The sequence below is a fragment of the Canis lupus genome, chromosome 22 (assembly GCF_048164855.1).
Source record: "Canis lupus baileyi chromosome 22, mCanLup2.hap1, whole genome shotgun sequence".
In the NCBI taxonomy this organism is placed as follows: Eukaryota; Metazoa; Chordata; class Mammalia; order Carnivora; family Canidae; genus Canis; species Canis lupus.
This window is the reverse complement of record NC_132859.1, coordinates 48,832,642-48,856,180: the sequence shown is the minus strand read 5'-3', so window position 1 is coordinate 48,856,180 and position 23,539 is coordinate 48,832,642. Positions and strand designations below refer to the sequence as shown.

General features: G+C 41.4%; 1 protein-coding gene across 1 annotated transcript in view; it reads left to right on the top strand.

The window, feature by feature from the left end:
- GLB1 (galactosidase beta 1) overlaps positions 1-23,539 on the top strand; it is an 81,932-nt gene that overhangs the window by 33,277 nt on the left and 25,116 nt on the right. The window contains exons 7-11 of the mRNA XM_072793495.1: positions 2,450-2,508; positions 3,771-3,892; positions 3,974-4,014; positions 8,593-8,705; positions 22,244-22,318. Of these exons, the coding sequence (XP_072649596.1) occupies positions 2,450-2,508; positions 3,771-3,892; positions 3,974-4,014; positions 8,593-8,705; positions 22,244-22,318 (410 nt within the window). The remainder of the gene's footprint in view (positions 1-2,449; positions 2,509-3,770; positions 3,893-3,973; positions 4,015-8,592; positions 8,706-22,243; positions 22,319-23,539) is intronic.

Genomic DNA, 23,539 nt, shown 5'->3' with positions numbered 1-23,539 from the left:
CTGCACAGGTGATTTTATTTAAGCTGATCTACCCTTTAAGGCAAGAGCTCCATTCTTAGCGCTGGTGAGCTCGCCTGGAGCCCTGTCTCCTAGGGCTGGTGCCAGGAGCTCTGCCTGAAGCAGTTGCCTTTCAGGGCTGTCACCTCAGGTCACCTGCTGGCCGGGTAGTGTGGACCTGTCCGTCCTGGAGTGCAGGGAACTTCCCTACACTTCCGTTCTCTTTCTGTGGAACTCAACACTGTGAACCGTGACGGCCTGCAGGTGGTTTGGTAGGTGCCACATAAGTTGTCTTCCCTGACTGGTTAGTGCTGTGTATGCTGCAGAGGCTCCACACATACAAGTTCTGGGGGTGGACAGCATGGCCAGGAAGCTCCCAGCTGTAACAAATGTTTTGAGAGCAGCTTTCATAAAGGACATGATGCCTACAGGCAGCATGTGCTCCTGTAAAGGATCCTAGATTGGACTTTTTTGCTTGCTTTCTACCTTTCCATGCTATGAAGGACATTATTGGGACAATAGAATTTTTTAAATCAATTCTGTAGATTATGTAATAGGATTGTATCCATGTTAATTTCCTGTTTTTTTTTTTTAATATATAATTGTGTTTGTTTAAACATAGGGAATGTGCACTGGAATATTTAGGGGTCATCATGTCTGCAACTTACTCATAAATGGTTCAGAAAAAAATAAGTGTATTCAGAGAGAGAACCTGATAAAGCAAATATAGCATAATATTAACAATTTGGGAATCTTGGTTTTTAGGAGCATGAGTTCTTTGTCCTATTCTCACAACTCTTCTATAAGTTTGAAATTATTTCAAAATAAATGTTAACTCTTCAAGTAGCATAAAGACCCCAATGCCTTCCTGGCTGAGGTATGAGACACTCCACCCACATTGCACACCCAATAGTGGCTTTTTCTTGAGGAGGATGTACCTAGAACTGAAGTTGCATTTTTATTTATGTTTTTTAAGGATTTTATTCATTTATTTGCCAGAGAGCGAGCGAGCACAAGCAAGGGGAGCAGGAGAGGGAGCGGGAGAGGGAGAAGCAGGCTCCCCGCAGAGCAGGGAGCCCAATGTGGGACTCGATCCCAGGCCCTGGAATCATGACCTGAGCCAAAGGCAGACGCTTAGCCAACTGAGCTACCCAGGTACCCCATGAAGTTGCATTTTTAAAGAGATTCCTCTACATTGGCAAAAAAGAAGAGAACTGGATTTAAGTGAATGGAGTGTTTCTAGAAACATAGTGCATTGCTGAGAGCATTAGGTGATGAAATAACTTGTCTACAAAGAGCAGCAAAGGAAGTGGCATGCTGGTTTCCTCCTGCTTTGGCACGCTTCCCATCACAGTGATGAAGAAGCACAGTATTTTTTGGTTGGGAGAAACATTGTGAAGGTTATTCTGAGTTTGTTGTCAGCACTATGTGAGTGTGGGGTGATTGCACAGTGGCTACAGCACTGGCTTGAAGGATAGAGCTCTAGAAGGCCCATGTACTCGAGGCAGGTGGGGCTCATGGCAGCTTCATTCATGTATGTGGGAGGGAGGCAGTGCCCAGGGTCAGGTCACGGGAGGAAGCCCATGAGAACAGAGGTGAGAGATCTGAATGCCACCTGATGCTTAATAGTGAGACATTTACAGCCATGAAATAAATGAGATTCCACTCCTGATGAGCATGTTCTCTCTTGAAATCTGGGCTTACAGAGAGCAAGGGGTTATTTGGGGTCTTGGCTGCTATCATTTCCACTCTGGGTACCTGTTGTGGGAAGTGGATCGTGAAGCTTGGGGCCAGGGTCTCTCCTGCCCTGGTCAGAGAAACGCTACCCATGGTTGCTCTGTCACTGAAGGAGAGGAGAGGTTCATCCCCTTTAGAAAGGGAAGGGGGAGAAAGAAGATACCAGGAGCAAGCCCACACACAGGCGTCCTGATGACTATTTAAAAAGGGCACATAGCCTGGAATGGCTCATGATGTACAAATTCAAAATCAGAGTATATGCTGTTATTGAGGTGTCAACACCATTAGACCATGTCCTTCCCTTTGCTTTGTTAATTACTGGGCAGTATTGTGCATGTGGTGCGGCCCAGGCTGCAAAGAAGTGTCTTCAAAGCAAACCCGTCCTATAGGGAACATCTAGCTCCAATGTCCATGTGAAAAGAGAACACAAAACACATGTCCAGGCCGTGGGGAAACTTGGTGGAGCCAAGCCTATGACATGATCTGAGAGGCAGTGCAGTCAGGAGAGGCCAGGAAGATGGCTCAGGGAGGAAGCAGTGCTCCATGGCCCCCATGCATCGTCAGATGGCTGGCCAGGGTGCAGCCGACAGCTGGCTCAGAGGTGTCCCCACGGGCATGTGGAGGAAGGTGGGGCTTCAGGCTGAAGATCTATGAACTCCTTCTACTTCTTATCATTCCCATGACTGACCTTTCTTCTCACTCTCATAATTTCCAGGTGCCAACATCACTGCTGCTTTCCAAATCCAGAGAAAGAGTGAGCCCAAAGGACCATTGGTGAGAATTGGGGGTGAAGTGTGGGTTGAGGTGTGGTTGTTTGCACTAAGGGGGTAGGTCCTTACTTTTTCTAGCCGTGGGGTCAGCAGCTGATGGGATTGCGGGCGCATTGCCCTCTGTACACAGCCATGCTCTTACTGGAAACTGCGGCCCTGTGCTGGAGTGGAACAGATGGGGACAAATGTGACAGTCCTGCCATGAATCAGGCTGTGCTCTTGCATGCTTCATCCCCTTTGGTCTTGATGGTAACTCTCACAGGTAGTATCATTGACTCCATTTTCGCCAAGGCTCAGAGAATGTGTCACTGACCCAGGGTGGCACAGCTGGTGAGTAGCAGTGCCAGGATCTGAGCTCAGCACTGTGTTTCTTGAGAGCTCCTTGTGACAGAGCTTATCCATCTTTATTGCACTTATGAATCCCACGGGAATCTTGGTAAAATGCAGACTATGACCTACGAGGCCCAAGGTGGGGCCTGAGGTTCTGCATTTCTGACAGGCAGCCAGGTGAGCACAGGCTCTCTGGCATGCTGGACAGGCAGCCCGAAGGAGGAGATGATGACAAAGTCCAGGAAGATCTGTATAGTCATTCAGCCCTTTGCTCTCTGTTCTTCCCTTCTCTATACTTGCTCCTGTTGTTTCTTGGCACAGTTTGAGGGCTGAGGTCCATGCCTTTTCTTCTTGGATGGCAGTGCAGAACCTGCATTCACAGACTCTGGATGGAGCTATTTTTGAGACCCTGAGACAAGAAGGCCCCAGAACATGTCCAGATTTCTTCTTCCTTCTCTCGATGAAGGTTGTGGCAACATAATGCTCAAGAGAAACATGAAGTACTTGAGGCCTGCTTTGCTGAGTACTTGGACAGTCCACCTCACTTTAAGCCAATCTGAGATCTGAAAATCTGGATTGACACAAAGGGTGAACTTAGACCTGATCATTTCATTAAAATATTTTGCCACCCAATTCTTTTGCCCAACAAACTTCCCTGCCTTATTTAAAGTAGGATTTGGCTAACAAAATTTTGTGGCAGGTACAGCTTTTCAGGAATACCTGTATTGTTGGTGCCTAAAAAGTGATTCTGGGCAGTGCTGTTACTAGAATCTCTCATTGGTCCTCCAGCTTTGGGTTAGGCAGTAAATGTACAGATACTCCGCTCTCCACCTATCCTTCCTTCAGTAGAGTTGGTAAGGTGATGGTTACAGGGAAGTGGCAGCTTCGGAAGGTCATAAATCCATCCTGAGCTCCATGTCCTTTCCTCTTTTTTAGGTGAATTCTGAATTCTATACCGGCTGGTTGGATCATTGGGGCCAGCCACACTCAACAGTGAGGACTGAAGTGGTGGCTTCCTCCCTCCATGATATACTTGCCCATGGGGCAAATGTGAACTTGTGAGTGCTAATTGCTAGAACAGAGGGTACCCTCCACAGCTGTGGGCTCACAGTGAAATATGTTCTCTTGTTTCCTTGTAGGTACATGTTCATAGGTGGGACCAATTTTGCCTATTGGAATGGTAAGAACAATTTAACATGTGAAAGCATATGCTAGCATGTTTCTGGTGCTTGACTTGGGGGTACAGAGTACCTATAGACAATTTTTATTTTCTATTTTTGTTTACTCCTAAATTTCCTAGTATTATAAAAACTGCCCATATAATTTTTTATATCATAAAAAAGATTTTTTAAGGAACATAACTTGTACACTTAGAAACATAATTTTTAAAAATTTTTTTTAAGGTTTGCTTAATTTTTTTTAGTACTCTCTACCTCCAGTGGGGGGCTTAAATTCACAACCCTAAGATCAAGAGTCACACGCTCTTCTGACTGAGCCAGCCAGGCACCCCAGAAACCTTATTGTTTTAAACCAGGTAGCTGGGCAGGTCCCATAGTCTCTGGCGATAGCTTACTTGTTCATGTATTCTGCTGTGATCTTTTTTTTTTAACATTTTGTTTTGTTGAGATATAATTCACATACTACAAAAATCATAATTTTAAAGTGTACGGTTTAGTGGTCACAAAGTTGTGCAACCATTACCAACATCCAATTCCAGAGCATTTTCACTACCCCAAAAAGAAAGACCTTACCAGGGGCAGCTGGGGTGGCTCAACGGTTTAGCACTGCCTTCAGCCAGGGATAGAGTCTCATGTCAGGCTTCCTGCATGGAGTCTGTTTCTCCCTCCGCCTGTGTCTCTGCCTGTGTGTGTGTGTGTGTGTCTCATGAATAAATAAATAAAATTTTTTTTAAAAAAAGAAAGAAACCCCTTACCAGACAAACTGCCCACTTTCCCTCCTCCCAGCCCTTAGCAACCACTAGTTTGTATTCTCTGTCTTTATGGATTTGCCTATTCTGGACATTTCCTATAAACAGAATCATACTATATGTGATCTTTTGTGATTGGCTTCTGTCATTTAGTGTAATCTTTTCTGGGTCCATCCACGCTATAGGATGTGTCAGTACTTTTTTTTTTTTTTTAACTGATGAATAATATTCTATTGTGTGGATATATAACATTTTTCTTATCCATTTGTCAATTGCTGGACATTTGAGTTGCTTCCACTTTTTGGCCCTTATAAATAATGTTGCTATGAACACTAACATATAAGTATCATTTGAATCTTCATTTGAGTTCTTTTGGGTATATACCTAAGAACAAAATTGCTGGATCATATGGTATAACTAATCCTATGTTTAGCATTTGAGGAACTGCTGTGGTATTTCCCAAAATGACTGTACCATTTTCAATTCCTATATGGCCTTTCTCTTTTTATTTTTTTAATAAGAAAAATTATGACAAAATTCTCTTCCTGACCCTTGATTTTTGCAGACAATCGTGCTATATTAGTTTTTTTCCTCAGGCTCATTGCTCACCCTCTCCACATTTTTCTCTCTGAGTCGTTGAGGACAGTTCTCAATGCTGAGTTTTGGGAACTTAATTTGGGCCTGAGTCTCCTAGGATCTGTCATTGGAAACTACCAGCTTCTAATGAACTGCTCTCTTTTGTGCAGAATGGGATGGGTGAGGAGAAGACTTTGGTACAAGCATTACTGATATTATCACTATTATTAGAGCCAAGAAATGAGATATTGCAAAACTCAAATGTCGCTTCTTGAAAGATCATAGTATGTCAGGGCTGCTCTCTGAAGTTTTAGATCATGTCTGTGTGTCCATCTTCTCATTAAAAACAGTTAAGACTTTGTGATGCTCTTTTCATTCTGTAGATAAGGATTCTACCTACCTTCCATTCATGAAATTGTGCCAAGCATCTGATCCAGGAATAAAGACTCATTTCGGGGGGAAACTTTACAGTTCATGATATAATTTTTTATCTTGCATAATTTTACTTAAAACAAAACATTCTTCTTTTTAAAAATTTAGATATGTAAAAACAAGCACTCAAAATGGCAGTTGTCCTTAGTCCGTTGCCTTGCTCCTGACCGTGCCATAAACAGTAAAAGTCTCGTTTCTGCCTGTTTTCCCATTTCGTCCTCATAGCAGTCTCATCTGTGCCAGAGATTATGGATCTATTTTACAGATAAGAAAAGCAGAGAACAAAAAAGTCCACATTTCCCTTTCAGTTGGCAGGGGACAGGGCTGGCCTGGAACGTGGGCCTTGGAAAGGCTGGTCACTGCCCTTGGATCACCTCTTGCATCCTGAAGCCCCCTGCCCCGGCCCTTCCTGTGCCTGTGGGCCTCTCTGACCTGCCCTAGTGCTTGGTCTCTTTGGGGAGATGGGGGAGGGCCAGTCTGTGCTTCTTAGCAGCTGCTCCTTGGGCCAGATCCAAGAGGAGAGCAATGAGACAAAAAACAAAACAAAACAAAAAAACGCTGACAGGGAGCTCCCTGCCCAGCCTGCCCATGGTAGATGTATCTGCTCATGCAGTCTTGCACACCACACTCTGCCTGTGTGCATCCCAGTCTTTGAGGCCTCCTGGAGGGATCCAGGCCACCCTAGACTTCTCCTACCACGATGTGCAGAGTTGAGGAATGGTAAGCCTCACCATGTCTTTGGCCTTCCCACCTCACACTCTACGTGTTAGATGCCTCAGTTAGCATCCTGTTTCTCTATGATACTCCCCCGTGCTGGTCTGAGGATGCCCAGGGAAAGATTCTGCTGGTAGAAGTGGAGCAAAGGCTTCTTTATTTCTCAGTCCATCCTTTAACCCACCAGCCAGCTTCCCTGCCCGGCTTCCCTCGGCCTATGATTTTGTTTCTGGGAGTTCCATTGTTCAGTTCAACTTGGTAACCGCTGATTGCGCTCAGCTCAGGGAAGTGAGGCTGCACCTACCCCCAGAGTGCAGGCAGCCAGTGTGGCACCATGCATATAAATGGGAAGGGGGGTGAGGGAGGCAAGATGACTGCCACATTAGAGCTAGACAAAGGGCCACAAAAGAGGTGAGCTCTTTGCTACAAGGGATGTGGTTTTATTTTTCTTTGCATTTCACAGCAAAGGATGTGCTTTAATGTATGTGCCCCCACTGGCAGGTGGACCTGCTAGCAGGATGCTGCATCCTGTTAGTAAACAAGAAGGTAAAGGTGATAGGAATGGGTCAGTTCAACTGCTTGAGTGGTACGGGTCTTTCAGAAATGTAGGATTTGTGCAGAGAACTAATGAAACAGAGAAGGGTGGATGAACTGATCTGCAGCCTTACTCCTCTATCAGCTCTACCACCAGTGGGATCACCCAAGGTGGCTCTACCATTGGTGGCCTGGGCCATCAGTCGAAGGAACTTGTTACTACATCACAGGTGAACTATCAGATTTTGTGCCTCATTATACTTAAGAGTTAGATTGGATATAAGAGAATCCTAAAGCAACTTTATTCTCATCCCCTTGCATTGTAAAACGCTCTCTAGAGTACAAGAGAAATGGCTGGCGCAGAGCCTTGCTGGTCCACAGAGGGCAGCACCAGCATTACCTGGGAGCCCGTTAGAAATGCAGAGTCTCGGGTCCCACCACAGAGCTGCCAGCTCAGAATCTTGGGTGGCGTGGGGCTTAGGAATCTGCACAAACTCTCCATGTTGCATGGATGACTTTTCTAAGTAGTAGCATAGGATCACTGCCCGCTGTTGCACCCAGTCTCCTACCTGTGAATGTCATCTGTGACAGGGGAAGGGGCCTCTGCTCTAGACTGTGCCCCTTGAACAATAATTGTCAAGTCATCTACTTTTCAAGTCTTTTCTGGCATTATTTATCAGTCTCTGTTGTGGATTTCATTCCCTGGGAAACAGACTGAGATTACCCAGCAGGAAGCTTATGGGGGCCAGTCCCAGGAGCAGCACCTTTAAAGAGTGTTGGAGACAGCCCTAGGCAGAGGAAGAAGTTGAGGAATGAGGCAGCTCTGAAGGTGGCCCAGCTGGTTCTAGAGAGAGCTCTGTAGCTGGGACAGCCAGGGACTGGGTTTTTGAGCACCCCTTGGCCAGTTATTGGATATGGGCTATCCCTGGAGGGCATAACCTTGGCAAGGCCACCCTGCAGAGGCTCTGTAAGCAGAGGGATCAGCAGTTAACCCTCCCAGCAGCTGGGGGGTGAGGGCATGACTTGCTCCTGAAGGGATGCGAGAGGACACCACAGCACCCTTGATTCTGCAGACCTTACAGAGACCTTAGTCTGTGTCTGCAGCCATCTCCTGCTTTGTGTGTTCCCATAACTCCTCAGTTGTGTTCTGCTGATCCTTGGTCCGAGGACATGAAAATGATCACAGACTTTGGGGTTATTGGGCAGAGGTATGGGTCATACCAGAAGCCCTGCCACTACTGGTTGTGAGACACAGCTGATTTCATGGGAGCTTCAGCTTCCCTGCTGGTTCAGTGGTGGTGATATCTGCTGGGGTCCCAGCTAAGAGCTCTTGCTGAGCGAATGGGTGGAGACAGTGCCTTATGGACTGTCAGGTGCTTGGCGAGGGCCACCTGCAGGAAGAAACTCATCTCTCTAAACCTTGACTCCTCGGGGCCACCTCTGGTGTCATCTGACAATTGCTTCTTAATGTGTCTTTTATTTTCTCCCTCCACAACCCTAAGCCCGAAAATCCCAAAGAACTTGTCCCAGGGGAAGACCTTCGGGAGTCACTCGTGGCATGTTTTTGTCTTCTAGGGGCCAACATGCCCTACCAAGCACAGCCCACCAGTTACGACTATGATGCCCCACTGAGCGAGGCAGGGGACCTCACTGAGAAGTATTTTGCTCTGCGAGAAGTTATTCGGAAGGTGGGTGCTTGGTATGGGCTGCAGTGGGCTGGTCTTGGACAGAGCCTGCTTTGGACCTGTTGTGCTCTGTCAGTGACTCCTTGGTGTTTAAAAGGACATACTGAAGGGAGGCATCAGATGGCCTGGCCTTGAATCTTGGCCGTCACTGATAAAGCCACTAGTCTATTCATTGTAAAACTGGAACCATAGCACCTCATTGCATTTTAAGGATCAAGAAGAATATATCCATAAGGCATCCAGTATAGACTGGCACATGTATTGTGCAGCAAGTGGTAGCCATTACAATTATTTCTAATAAAGGTAAGAAAATGCATGTCCACATACATAGCTAAAGTATGTAGGAGAGAAAATCCATGGGCTTTTGAGAACCATGGTGCAAAGGTGAGCTGTCAGCAATATTTCATTTTTTTATTTGGGGCGAGTAATTGCTGTTTCCTTTTGGCCTGGAAGCAGAATGCTCAGTCCTACTAATGTGACCTTTTGAGGCATCTACAGCACCAGGTGGGGTTTCCTGTCTCTGCTGTGGGTGAAGAAAAAAAAACAACCCACAATTTTTCTGCTCAGTCACCTGAGTTTTGAAGTTAGAAAACAAAGATTTTTCTGCCTATAAATGGTATGGATATTTTTTTGTTTTAAGTATGCCTTAGTCTCAATTTAAGCCCAAGTGTTAAATTATGAAATATTTTAAGAATACTGAAAAATATGATCACTACATAACTACTCATAGATTTTGTCCATTTCATCTCAGTTGTCCATTTCATTTAAATTTACTATGTGTTTCATCTAATTTCTAGTGATGACTCCCAAGTTCTCTCTTGTATGTTTGTTCTGCTTCAAAGGTCTCTGTTCCTATCTTTGGTGTTTCCTTCCTTTATCTGAAACTTAGCTTTGTAACCCAGCCTTTCTTCTTCCGTAATGTAACTAGTTAAGGTTATGCATTTAAGTACCTCTATAACTCCATCTCCTAAGCGTTGATATATTTATTATAGTTTGCTTCTAGTAATACCTATTTGGATATCTCTTTGGCCTAGAGATGTTCTGAAGTAGCACAAAGTAGTGATTATTAAACCTAAGTATTTTTTTAGTTTGCTGGTCTCTAACATATTTGCCTTCTGGGTAGAGAATGTGCTTTGTATGATACCAGTCCCTTGAAAGGTGTCAAACCCAGTCCTCGAGCCTGGCATATATCAAAATGAATGAATGTTCTGTGCGTTCTTGAAAAGGCTGTGTGTTTTATAATTGTTGGCTGTAATCTATGTACGTGATACTTAGATTGAGCTTATTCATTCTGTTGATACTTGTACTGTTGATATCTTTGATAACCTTCCTGGCTTTTTGTCAGTTTATTCTGTCATTTATCGAAAGAATCATGTTTATATATTTCTCTATAGTTGTGTCTGTTGTTTTTTTTAAAAGATTTTATTTATTTGAGAGAAAGAGAATGAGAGAACATAAGCAGGTGGGGTAGCAGAGGGACTGTCCGCCGAGTAGGGAGCCCAGCACGGGGCTTGATCCCAGGACCTGGAGATATAACCTGAGCCAAAGGCAGACACCTAACTGACTGAGCCACCCAGGCACCCCTAGTTGTGTCAGTTTGGAGACCTGTTATTAGGTATGCAAACTGAGGATTAAATTCTTCAGTGTCATTGATTTAGTGTCATTATGTGGTAACCCTGTATCTCTAATAATGTTTTTTTATCTTAAAGTCTTTTTTGTCTGATACTAATAAAGCTTATCTTGCATTATTTTGGTTAATATTTACCTGGTGTATGTTTTACGATACCTTAATTTCCATCTTTCAATATCTTTTATTTTAACATATCCCTTGTTAACAAGATATAACAATCTTTGAAAAATCTAGTTTGAGCATTTTTATTTTCTAACTGGTGCATTCATTCATTCTCATTCATAATGATTCTTGATATACACATCAATTAATTTGAGCTATCTTATTTTATAATAATCTATTTGTCCACCTTTTCCATTTTGTCTTCCCTTGATTACATTCTGAGTCTTTTTTTTTTTTCTTATTTTTCTCTCCCTGTCCCCTCTGCATCCTCCTCCCAGTTTACAGGTTATTCATTTTATTTCTGTTCTTTTAGGAGTTGCCTACTAAAGTATAAAATATGTACCCCCCAAAAGCACAACTCAGAAGTACCCTACTCAGTAAATTCATACAAAGTAAAAACACCCCTGCAACCAACATATAGCATCCCAGAAGCCATGCTCATGTTCCTTTGTAGTCATGAACCTTCTATCCCCAGAGGTAACCACTATTCTGACCTCTGTCACCATAAGTTAGTTTTGCTTGTTTTTTTGGCTTATATAAACGGGTTCATACAGTATGCTCACCTTTATGCCCAGCTCTCAAAAAACTTTAACATTCCTTTTTAACTTATAATAATTTAAAAATTAATCAATACAACCACACAAAACTTTATCTCACATTAACCCTAGTTACATCCCTCTTGATTCATATGTTATTTTTTTATTCATAAGTTATTAATGTCATGTAGTTTAGTTCTCTTAGGTTTAGAGTTCATGCACTTCAATTCTTTCTTTAAAAATCTCTACAAGGTGTTGTTATAATTGTTTCCAACTATTTGACTTGAACCACATTATTTATTCGTGGGTAATTCCATAAATATTTAGCAAGTTCTTTCTATATGCCAGGTATGGTTTTAGCTGCTTGGTACATATAAGGCCTCCTTGAGAAGGTGAAGCTGGAATGAAGAGTTTAAGGTGGTAGGACAGCCATATGGGACATCCAGGGCAAGAGCATTCAAACAGAAGGTCACCAGTGGAAAGGTGGGCATGTGCATGGCATTTTAAAGAAATAATAAGGATGCAAGTGTGGCTGGAGCCTACTAAGCAAAGGGGAAAGTGGTAGGAGATGAGGCCAGAGAGATAATGGGGAACTGATCCCATAGGGCCTTATGGGCCATTGAAGACTTTGGCTTTGACTGAGTGAAATGGAGATCCACTGTAGAGTTGAACAGAGCTGTTAAGGATTACTCAGCCTGCTGTTGAGACTAGACTCTGGGAGACAAGGATAGAACAGGAAAACCAATTAAAAGGCTTTTGCAACCATTTAGGTGAGACAGGATTGGAGCAGTTCAAGGATAGGTGTAGAAAACTTTCTTGAAATGGAACTAGTTGGTCAATGTTGCTTACCTCTGACATTCTGATAGATGTTACCAAATGGCCCTTCAGTGAAATTGTATTGGTTGAGTCTTTTCCCCACACTTTTACTGATACTGTGAATTATCAGACTTTTTGACCTTGCCATTTGATAGGTATAAAGAATCATTTTAAAAGAAAGCACTGCATTTCTTTAGTGATGAGTACTAGAGTTGTACACTTTATCATGTATAAATTGTCCATTCATGTTCCTTTTTCTATGAACTACTTATGCCGAGTCTTTCACAATTTCTGTTTGCCTATTTGTCTTCTCTGTAATTTGCAAGAGTTCTATTATTGTGGCATTTTTAACAGTTTTAGGAGTTTCTTCATTGTTTTTTTCTGTAAAAAACAATCCTGAATCTACGTAGTCAAATGTATCACTTTTCTCCTTCATGGCTGCTTCCCTAGTCTAGTAGTGTCAATAAATTCCTGTGGAGTGCCTAAAATGTTGTGATTTCATATTTTACACTGAAATATTGATGTACATAGAATTGCTGTTTTTGCTGTTGGGACTGAGGTAGGGATTTAGTTTTATTCATCTCTTAGATTACCAGAGACCTTTAACTGTCCCCAGGGCCTGTTTTGCTCCCTGATCTCTTTCCAATGAAAATAATCACTGTTATAGTCTCACCTTAAGAGAACATTCACCAAGAACATTAATACTATTCCATATGCCCTGTTAAGCCACGTGAGGAAAGTGATGTATTCAGATATGTATTTCAGAAAGGGTGTTGGATAAGGCAACAAAAATGAATATGTATTTATTGTTTTTAGTAATCTCTACACCCAGTGTGAGGCTTAGTCTCACAACCCCAAGATCAAGAGTCACATGTTGGGATCCCTGGGTGGCGCAGCGGTTTGGCGCCTGCCTTTGGCCCAGGGCGCGATCCTGGAGACCCGGGATCGGATCCCACATCAGGCTCCCGGTGCATGGAGCCTGCTTCTCCCTCTGCCTGTGTCTCTGCCTCTCTCTCTCTCTCTGTGACTATCATAAATAAATAAAAATTTATAAAAAAAAAAAAGAGTCACATGTTCCCCTGGTGGGCCAGCCAGGCACCCCCAGGTGTGTATTTAAATGAGGTAAAAAAAAAAATTGCAAATTTAAAATTTTTAAAGATTAAAGTAATCATGAACATCACAAAGCTTAAAGCATATTTTGGCTTTATTAACTGAAATATATCCGCTGTCCCTCTTTTTTTGCATTCTTTTGGCTCAATGCTGTTTTTTGTCTCTGTTATATTTGTAATCTTTTTCTCTAAAGAGAACAGAAATCTTTCTCTTTGGTGTGGCTGATTGAACTTTGTTTTTTAGTATGTATTAAAAGTTTAGAAAACAGAAAATTTCCCAGTTTGTTACTGATAATGCTATAAAATGGTTAGAATTGTTATAAAAATTGGGGCAGTCCCTCTCCAGTTCCTTCATACATGAGCTGCAGTATTCAGAAGAAATTTCTACAGACAGATTCTGGCCACATACATTTGAAACCTTGTGTCTCCTCAAGAACCCCCATACTTCTGAGACTGGGTGCCTCAGAGCACCATCAAGTGATATACAAGTGAGTCAGTATGTTGGATATTAGGCATAATCTGTTACCAATAATTTACCTATCCATAGAAATAACAATGAAATATGTAGATATATTCTACACCCAAATTAAATAAATCACCCCAGCTCTCCTTTGGTTGAATTCCAAGAATGCCTATAGCTGCTCCAAAGTCTCCTGACATAAGAGGGCTATGTGATACAGAGAAGCTGGAGCAGAAGGAGACAAGGGTGTTAGCCTGTTGTGGTTAAATTATTATATTACTTCTGCAGATTTTATCTGTGACCATGTGAATGCACTGGTAGGACTCTCCCTTGGGACATTTCTGGATGCAGAACATGAGCTAGGAGGCTGCTGCTGTAACCAAGGAATGAAATGATGGCAGGGGCAGGAGGGAATGGAGAGGAAGTCAGAGATTTGAAGAGTCTTTAGGAAGTAAATCAGTAGAATTCAGCAACTGACTACCTGTGGATGTGAGGAACTATGAAGAGTTGTGGATTTGTCCAGGTTACAGCCTAGGATGGGTAACTGGATGGGTGTTATGGTCAGTGGCCAAGATAGAGGATTACAGAGAAGCCACAGGCTGGGAAGGGAGAGGGGAAGTAACTTCTGTTCTGGATTTATTCAGCTTCAGATGCCTTTGGTAACATCTGGATGAAGGTATCTATCCAACAAGCACCTCACTTAAGAGGGAGAAACTCTAGGAAAAATTCATTAGGATAAGTCATCAGTGGAAGTGGAGGCTGGAATCCAGGGAAGGCTCAGATTGCCCATGGAGAGCTGAGTGAGAAGGGCAGCGAGCCAAGCAAAGACAAACCCAGGGGATCCCAAGTGTTTAACCAATGAGCACAATAAAATGAACCCATAACAGAAATAGTCTTGAGAAATGTTCCCTTCTCTTTTTTGGTATTTTAGGTTTGAGAGAGAGAGAGAAATGAACAACTTTAAAAGTGGGCTCTTTCTTATGAGACTTTGTAGATGTTCAGTTATGTGGTTTATTAAATGATATTCAAAATATTTGCTTAAAAAAATTTGCTTCACAGTGCTTGGGTGACTCAGTTAGTTAAGCATCTGCCTTCAGGTCAGGTCATGATCTCAGGGTCCTGGGATCGAGCCCTTTGTCAGGCTTCCTGTTCAGCAGAAAGTCTGCTTCTCCCTCTGCCCTTCCCCCTGCTTGCTCACTCTCTTTCTCAAATAAATAAGTAAATAAAATTTTCGAAATATTTGCTTGCATTGAGGAAAGGAATGGGATCATAAACGCCCCATAAATAGCTCTTCCTGCCTCTTTAAATTTTTATTTATTTATGATAGTCACACAGAGATAGAGAGAGAGAGAGGCAGAGACATAGTCAGAGGGAGAAGCAGGCTCCATGCACCGGGAGCCCGACGTGGGATTCGATCCTGGGTCTCCAGGATCGCACCCTGGGCCAAAGGCAGGCGCCAAACCGCTGCGCCACCCAGGGATCCCCTTCCTGCCTCTTTATTTACCAAAAACTTAAAAAGTTGGAATGGCTCTCTTTTTTAATCTGTTTCAAGAGTAAGTTGGGTGTCAGTGGACAATATCTTTCACTGACATGGGCTCCCAGGGATAACAGTTTCCCATTAAGCTACACAGACCTGTGCTCAGTGATGAAGGCTGCAGGTGGCCCTTTGCATGTGATTCTTTAAAGCATGACAAAGCTCATGACATTTGCATTTTCTAAAATATTCTCTTTGGTGTGGGTAAAACTGAACCAGGCATGGTTAACACTTTGACCTCGAGGATGAACCATAAGACTGTAGGACAGCACCCTACTCCTCCCTACCAATTCCTGAGAGGGGCAGTGGTGAGTTTATTTTTATATTCTTTCAAGTGAATTTAAGACCCGTTTTTTAGGAGTATTTTATAGTTCTTCACAGGAATTCTATCAAAGATAAAAAGTTCTGGGGCACCTGGGTGGCTCAGTGGTTAAACATCTGCCTTTGGCTCAGGTCATGATCCCAGGGTCCTGGGATCGAGTCCTGCATCAGGTTCCCCACAGGGAGCCTGCTTCTCCCTCTGCCTATGTCTCTGCCTCTTTTCTGTGTGTCTCTCATGAATAAATAAATAAAATCTTTAAAAAAAAAAAAAAAGGATAAAAAGCCCAGCTGGCTTTTTGGAGATGGGTCATTTTATAGAAATTAACCAAGTTGTATGTTGAGGACTGTGATAATTGGAGTGAATCTTAGGATTTCCTGAGGGGGGCATTGGAGCTGGGTGGGCACTAGAGATGTGAATATGGCCACAGTGACCTTTAGTACTACAAAGCTTAAGGAAGGTGGTGCCTCATTTGGTTAAGCATTGGACTCTTGATTTCAGCTCTGATTGTGGTGAGATCCAGCCCCACATTGTGTTCCGTTCTCACTGTGGAACCTGCTTGAGATTCTCTCTCCTTCTCTCCATCCCCACAACTCACATTTACACTCACACACTAAATAAACAAACAAACAAATAAATAAATAAAAATAAAATAAATCTTAAAAGAAAGGCTTAATGAAGTTTGAAACTTGACCAAAGACCAGACTACACTGGCCAATTGATTGTCCTTAGTTTATGGATAGAATTACATTAGCTCAGTTAGTAAAGGCAAGTGGTCTCTTGCTGATCCATGGTGCTTGAGGAAACAGTGTTTCATGTCTGGTAATTAAAGAGGAAAAAGTGAATATAATGTAACAAACGTAAGACTTTAAAACATTGCCTGCACTCTTGTTGCACTAGTCTTTTCCTTCCCTGCATAGTTGGCTTTTCTAGTCTGTCTTCCAGAGTGAATTCTCTAAAATGCCCATCTGTCTGATCAGGATGCCTTCCATGACCTGGTCTCCTATTTCCCTCAAACCTCATTTTTTTTTCAATTCTCCCTTTCCTATATGCTACTCTCTGGCCTTAAAATGAAGGTACATAAAATTCCATGAATGGGACAGCACTGTTGATACCTCCTGGCCGCTGCATGTAATGTTCCCTCTGCCGTAATCCATCTGGAACATGAGAACATACCTCAGTTACTTTCTCTGGGGGAGTTGTCTTTGATCTATCTCTCTGCAGAGTTAGTCACATTTTGTTTTCTTCCACTGCCTTACAGTGTGGAAATCTTTAACACTCTATTTCCAGTAGTGTGTTGATACTATTTGTTACACACACATTTCTCGTGATCTGGACTAAGAGCTGTTTATATCCCCAGTACCAAACATTGGACCTGACACAAAGTACTTTCTTAATAAGAATTTGTTAAGAGAATGAATGAAAACATTAGAGATCTTGGGGAAAGAAAGGTTGGTCACCATTGAATCTATTGGATGAGATTGGGAAAAGAGCAGCTTCCTGTGTTAAATTTGTCCAGCTAAATAAACAAGATAAGGAGCAATATTTAGATTGGTTTGAAAGCTATGATTAAAGCACAAATTATGGAGAAATAGATGTTCTGAGATACAGTGTTTTGAAATATTCACCTATTTTCTGAAACATTGAATTAGTTGGATGGAAGATTAGGATTTTACTCTAAGATAACCAATGAAAAAAATCACTAAACTTATTTAAAAAGAAAAGACCAAAGATTGGAACAGACAGATGGAGACCTATTACCATTATTATGATGAGCTCATACCACTGACTTAAAAAAATCAAGATCCAAACAGACAGTTGGGTGGAAGGCATAAACAAGTAGAGACATTTGGTAGAAACCTTGGTATATGCTATTTTTTTTTAAGATTTTCTTTATTTAAGAGACAGAGAACACGAGCCAGGAGGAGGGGCAGAGGGAGAGGGAAGAGCAGGCTCCCCCCTAAGCAGGGACCCTGATGCGGGGCTCAATCCCAGCCCCGAGATCATGACCTGAGTCAAAGGCAGATGCTTAACTGACTGAGCCACCCAAGTGCCCCCTGGTGTATACTACATTAAGACTCATATAAAATGCTCCTATCATTTGACCTAGTAACTCTTCACTTGGGGCTTTATTAAAAAGATTTTTTTTAAAGCAAGTAATGCTAGAGACATAAAGTTGTTCGTTGCAACATTATTCATAATATCAAAAATTAGAAATGATTTAACTCCTAATATTGAAAGGATAGTCATGTCCATTTGAATACAATAAGCAATAAATAAAATTAGTGTTGATATTTGGTCACACCAGAAGTACTTTTGGTAAGTAGCAGTAGCAAATTACAAAACTATCTCCAACCTAACATGGTATATGTGCATAAGGGGAGGGTCCAGGAGGAAAACTGGAAGAGAAAAGGATTTGTGGGATGTTTTTGTCTTTGAAATTATGTTTAATTAATAGAGGACTTTTTAAAAAAGATTTTATTTATTTGAGAGAAAGAGACAGAGACAGAGCACAAGTACAGGGAGGGGCAGAGGGAGACGGAGGAGCAGGCTCCTGCCTAAGCAGGTAGCCTGATGCAGGGCTTGATCCCAGGATCCTGAGACCATGACTCGAGCTGAAGGCAAACACTTAACTGACTGAGCCACCCAGGCACCCCTAGAAGACACTTTCTATTGTACTATTGTTGTATGATATGATAAAGGTCAGATGAAGCTGTAGAGACAACAGTACACTGAGAGGAACCCAGCTCACTCCTTCACTCTCGTGATAATCTTGAGCAAGTTTCTCTCAGTCTCACCTCTGAAAAGGAAATATAATACTGGCTTTGAGGGCCTATGGGAGTAGCAAAGGAGATGACAACACAGGCAGAGAAGCACTTCATCAATGTTAGGTGAATGAAGGTTAAAGAAGAATGTTTGTGCAGTGACTTTTTCTTCCAATGTGTCAGACAACATTGAGGCGCTAGTTACACTGGAATCCACTTTGACTTTCGGAGTTCGATATGGTCACTGCTATGTGCAGGTGAATAGGGAACCTCAGAAACAAATCAGATGACTCTCAGGTCCCCTCTGTGGATTTGTGTTTTCTGCTTTTCTTGACCAGAAGGTGAGATGGAGGAGGAAGAGGTGGGTAAACTGCCAAAGGAGAATGAATGTGTTCTAGGACTGAAGGCAAAGCTGGAAGAGAACTCACATTATAACTGTCTGAGATCAGCAGGAATAACTCTTTGGCCTCACATTCACTTTAGTATGAATCATGAAGATCATTTTAATGTACTCTTTTAAAAATTTTACAGAAATATCAATTCATAGAATATTAGAAATATAAAGGACTCCCTGTTCAACATGGCTGATTGAGGAAGTAGCATGAGAACTCTGGGTCCCCAGTGAGTGTGAAAGGGAGTTATAGAAATAGGTAACAGAGTGTAGATTGCCCTTAAAGAACCCCAGACAGCCAGGGTCCTGGAAATGTATGTGTGACAAGAGACAGAATGAAACCAAGCTGAAAACGGGAAGGCTAATGAAACTACATATTCCCATCAGGTCCTCCGCTCTACCACTCCTCTTACAAATATACTGTCTATCAGGGAAACATCTTTTCAACAGTCAGAAAATCAGAATTTAAAAAAAAGTGTACAGCCTGAAGGAAGAGACCCTACATATTTTGTGTTACTTCTTCCCAAATCACCCCAAAACAAGGTTCCCCACTGGACAAGCCTTGTGCCTGTACACAGAGCAGGACTGGCATAAAGAGGATGGTTATCAAATGCTGGTATGTCTTTTGCATTACCATTAAATATAAATGGACAGCCAAAGGTGGTCAGATGTTTGAGGACATCCATAAAACCTGTAAAGGGGAAAAAGGAAGACAAAAATGAAATAAACGAAAAATAACCAAAATACAACAGGGAATTCAGGGACAGAAATGAAAGATCTTAAGCAAAGCAAAGCACACTCTCTCAAATTTATAACTTTAAGAGACATTTGAAAAGATGTTTTTTGAGGGGATCCCTGGGTGGCTCAGAGGTTTAGCACCTGCCTTCCGCCCAGGGCCTGATCCTGGAGTCCCAGGATCAAGTCCCACATCAGGCTCCGTGCATGGAGCCTGCTTCTCCCTCTGCCTGTGTCTCTGCCTCTCTCTCTCTCTCTCTCTCTCTGTGTGTGTGTGTGTCTCTCATGAATAAATAAATCTTTAAGAAAAAAATATGTTTTTTCTACAATATAAAAATGGAATGCTTTGAAAAAGGAGCCATTAAGGAACAAAACAGAGTTCCCCAAAGTAAATAATAATCTCCTAGAAATTAGAACCAGATGACAGAAATGGAAATAGAGAAAAGGTGAGAGATATAGCAGGACAATCTAGGATGTCTCATTTACTTTTAAGGGAAAAAGATGGAGAAAAAGAAAATATCAAAGAATTTTTTTCCAAAACAGAAAAGGATATTTGAGTTGCCCAGAATAATAAACGTAAAAACATGCATGTCCAAACACATCCTTGGAAAAATTTAAAACAGAAGAAAGCACTTACAAGCTTCTAGAGAGAAAAAGCCAGTCACCTTTGAAAAAACAACAATAAACTTGGTGTGTGTCATACTGGATGATACAAGGAGGACATATTGTTCCTTCTGAGGAAAGATGATTTTCAACATAGAATTCTATAGCCATCCAAATTATCAGCTAAATGTGCCATTTTCAGACATTCAAAGTTTCAAAAACTTTTCTTTCCAGACACTAGTTCTTCATAAGTTATTTGTGATTGCTCCAGTGAAATGAGGTGGTTATAAGATTCTAGAAACAGAAGCTAAAACCAGGAGAATAATGAAGTCCCAGAATATCAAGCCTCGAGGAGAGTCAGTTCCTTGGAGCAAGAAGACTTGAGAGTTCCAAGAGGGAATTTCCTATGGAGGGAAAGGGTGTTTGGAGATACTCAATACAATCTTTGGAAATTCGGAACAACCTATAGGTGTTAACCTAAAGGCAAACAGGAAAAAAAAAAAGGCAGTTAGAAAGCCCAGGGGAAGGAGAAGAACACAAAAAGCTAAGCAAGACAGAACATGCCATCGTGGTATATACTACTTTGCAGAGAGTAATGTTTATATAAGTATAATCATGTGAGCATAAGCACTATTGACTGATTTTGAATCTAAAGTCAATATACAGGTGAAGGGAAGTGTATGGGTACAGGACAGACTGTTTTAACCTTGACAATGTAAAAGTATAGCTAATGATCTGAGAGTGGGAGTAGGGAAAGAGAGCTCAGGGAAGGATGCAAATAGCCTTACCTTAAACTATATGAATACAAAGGATAATCTTAATTGATGGAACTAAGAAACAAAGGTATATTATTTCAAGCTATAAAGGTAACCAGTGGAGAAACTGAAAATGCCGATATAAAACCATGTTGGCAAGAAAGAGGGGATATCCAGAATACTACAATGGAGCTAAATTCTCACATATTAAAGAAATAGATGATAATGTTTTAAATAGATCAGATAAAAAATAGAAGATAAGTATATTATTTAGAGATCAAAAGATACAAAAATGGAACAATTAAAAGAATGGTTTCCTTTGAAGAATAGAACTAAGAGAATACTGAGTCAGGAGACTATTGCTTTTCATTATATCAGTCTGTTATCTTCCTTCTTAAATTACTTTTAAAAGAGAAACCAAAAGGAAGGAAAAGAGAAAGGGAGATAGAAAAGAAGGGAGGAGGAAAGAAATGCAAGTATCCTGAGAGATCATAATACAACCTACTTGGAGATGGACACAGACTTTTAAGACCTGGCACTTACATCTTCTGACTCTAATGTAAATATGTGTGTGTGTTCATATTCAACATTTAACAAGGTTTTATTTCTATTTCAGTTTTTTATTTAAGAATAATTTCAAACTGGGGTTCCTGGGTGGCTCAATGGTTCAACATCTGCCTTCGTCTCAGGTCATGATCCCAGGGTCCTGAGATCAAGTCCTGCATTGGGTTCCCCACAGGGAGCCTGCTCCTCCCTCTGCCTATGTCTCTGCCTCTCTCTGTGACTCTCATGAATAAATAAGTAAAATTGGGCAGTCTGGGTGGCTCAGCGGTTTAGCACCGCCTTCAGCCCAGGGCCTGATCCTGGAGTCCTGGGATCAAGTCCCACATCAGGCTCCCTGCATGGAGCCTGCTTCTCTCTCTGCCTGTGTCTCTGCCTCTCTCTCTCTCTCTCTCTCTCTCTCTCTCTCTGTCTCTCATGAATAAATAAGTAAAATCTTTTTAAAAAGTCATCTTTGAAATAAATAAAAATAAATAAGTAAAATCTTTTTTTAAAAAAAAGGATTTCAAACTTATAAAAGAGTTTAAGAATAAAAGTCCTAAAAAAAGCATGAGTATCCCACACAGATTCACCCGTGTCAACATTACACCCCGTGTGCTTCATCATTTGCCCCTCATCACCCCGTTGGATTTTTAAATTACTGGAGGGTTGCATATGTCATGACCCTTTACCCCTAAATACTTCAGTGTGTGTTTTATAAGAATAGGTAGAAATATGCTCTATGTAACCACAGGAGGTTTAACACTGATACAAGACTTGACTCTACCAATAAGATTTAACCTGCAAGCAACACTTTTGCCTACTACTATAGCTCCCTCCCTTCAGACTCTGCCTTGCTGTGGGCCTTCTTCCTTTTCTCCCCCATTCCAGCTTTCTGCCAACACCTCATTCTTCTCGTTTTTGCTGTCTTGCAATCTTTTATTCTATAATTATTTAAATGATTCCTGGAGCTTAAAATGCAAACATAAATACACAGGCATATACTTAGAAGTAAAAATTTTACCAGACCCTGTTGTGGAGAAAGTCTCTTGTTTCTTTGCCTTTCCAAAAATCACTGGCACCATTGTTTGAGTCTTTGAGTTTCCTTTTGAAAAATGAATTGCATATAGTATTTCTGAGGGTTTAACAGCTTTTTATCTTCTCTTTTTTCCACTCCGGTTTATAGTTTGAAAAAGTACCAGAAGGTTTTATCCCTCCGTCTACACCCAAGTTTGCATATGGAAAAGTTGCTCTGAAGAAGGTAAGAGAGCAAATAAACAAGGTGTTGAGAGTGGGGAAGTGGAAGTTAGCAGTTGTGAGTGAAAGTGTTACGCTGGGGAATTGGTTCTGTTTTTCTGTGAATCCGTTTTCTGTGAGACTGACGGGGTGGGTGATGTTTCTGGGGAAATGGGTATGTGAGAGGTGAGCAGCTATGTGTTCAGGTTGTCAGGGCAAGCACCCAGGGGCATGAGCAGGGGTAGGTGGGCATTCTTAGAGCATTCGGGTAATTTTGGTTTAATTACCAGTCATCCAAAGCAGTTTCAGGAGCCTTTGTGGAAAAACATAGCACCTTGTTATGGCTGGTAAGACTCTTTCCTGTAATTTACTTTTTTGGGGGGGTCCTCAAAACCACGGGCATTTTCATAGATAGTATATTCCCCTCCATCTCAAAATCATATTCTAATTTTTGTGCTCTGTGGTTTATATGGCAAATGGGACATTGAGGGGAAAAGCTAAAAATTAATCATAAATAGGAATTAGAGACATTTTATTCTAGGAAAGAGAAAAGGGAGATTTCATTTCATAGTTGAGAGTGACGTAAGCCAAAATAAATTTGTTTTGACCATCTTTGTCTTCAGGATTTCCCCTTTTATAATCCCTAACTCCTACATCTGTTAACTCACAAGAAAAAAAAAAAAAAAAAAAAAACACGAGCAGTTACATATTTCTTAAGAATCTTGATATTCTAAAATAGCGTAAGTTTTTATCTTTAAACCAAATGCCAAACATGATTGTATAATTTTTCCGTTCCTGAAGCCCTTTGATATTATGGTTGGTTGAGCTCTTGTAACATTTTCCACCTAGTGTCAGATACGTGTGTTACATTCTACAAAGACTGTGGTCTGTCTGCCTGATAGGAATCTTTATTTAGTTTAATCAGACTTTAATCACACTTCAGAAGGGGGAGCACCTTCTACTTTTTCATTGCTGCTGCTACTTAAGGAAAAGGTTGGTTGGTTTTAGAGCTGAGAGACATTTATTTTTATGCAACAGAAAATAACTGCAAATATTTAATACAGCAAAAAAAAAAATGAGAGAGAGAAAGAAAACAAAACTGAGCTTAGTACCAAAAATACATTCTGTTTACCATGAAGGAAAATTGTGTGAGCAGAAATAGCTTTTCATTATTAGCTAAATGTATACAATTTAAGGTAGCAAATTAGCATATAACTGAATTTATGTCAGACATGGTTTTATAGGA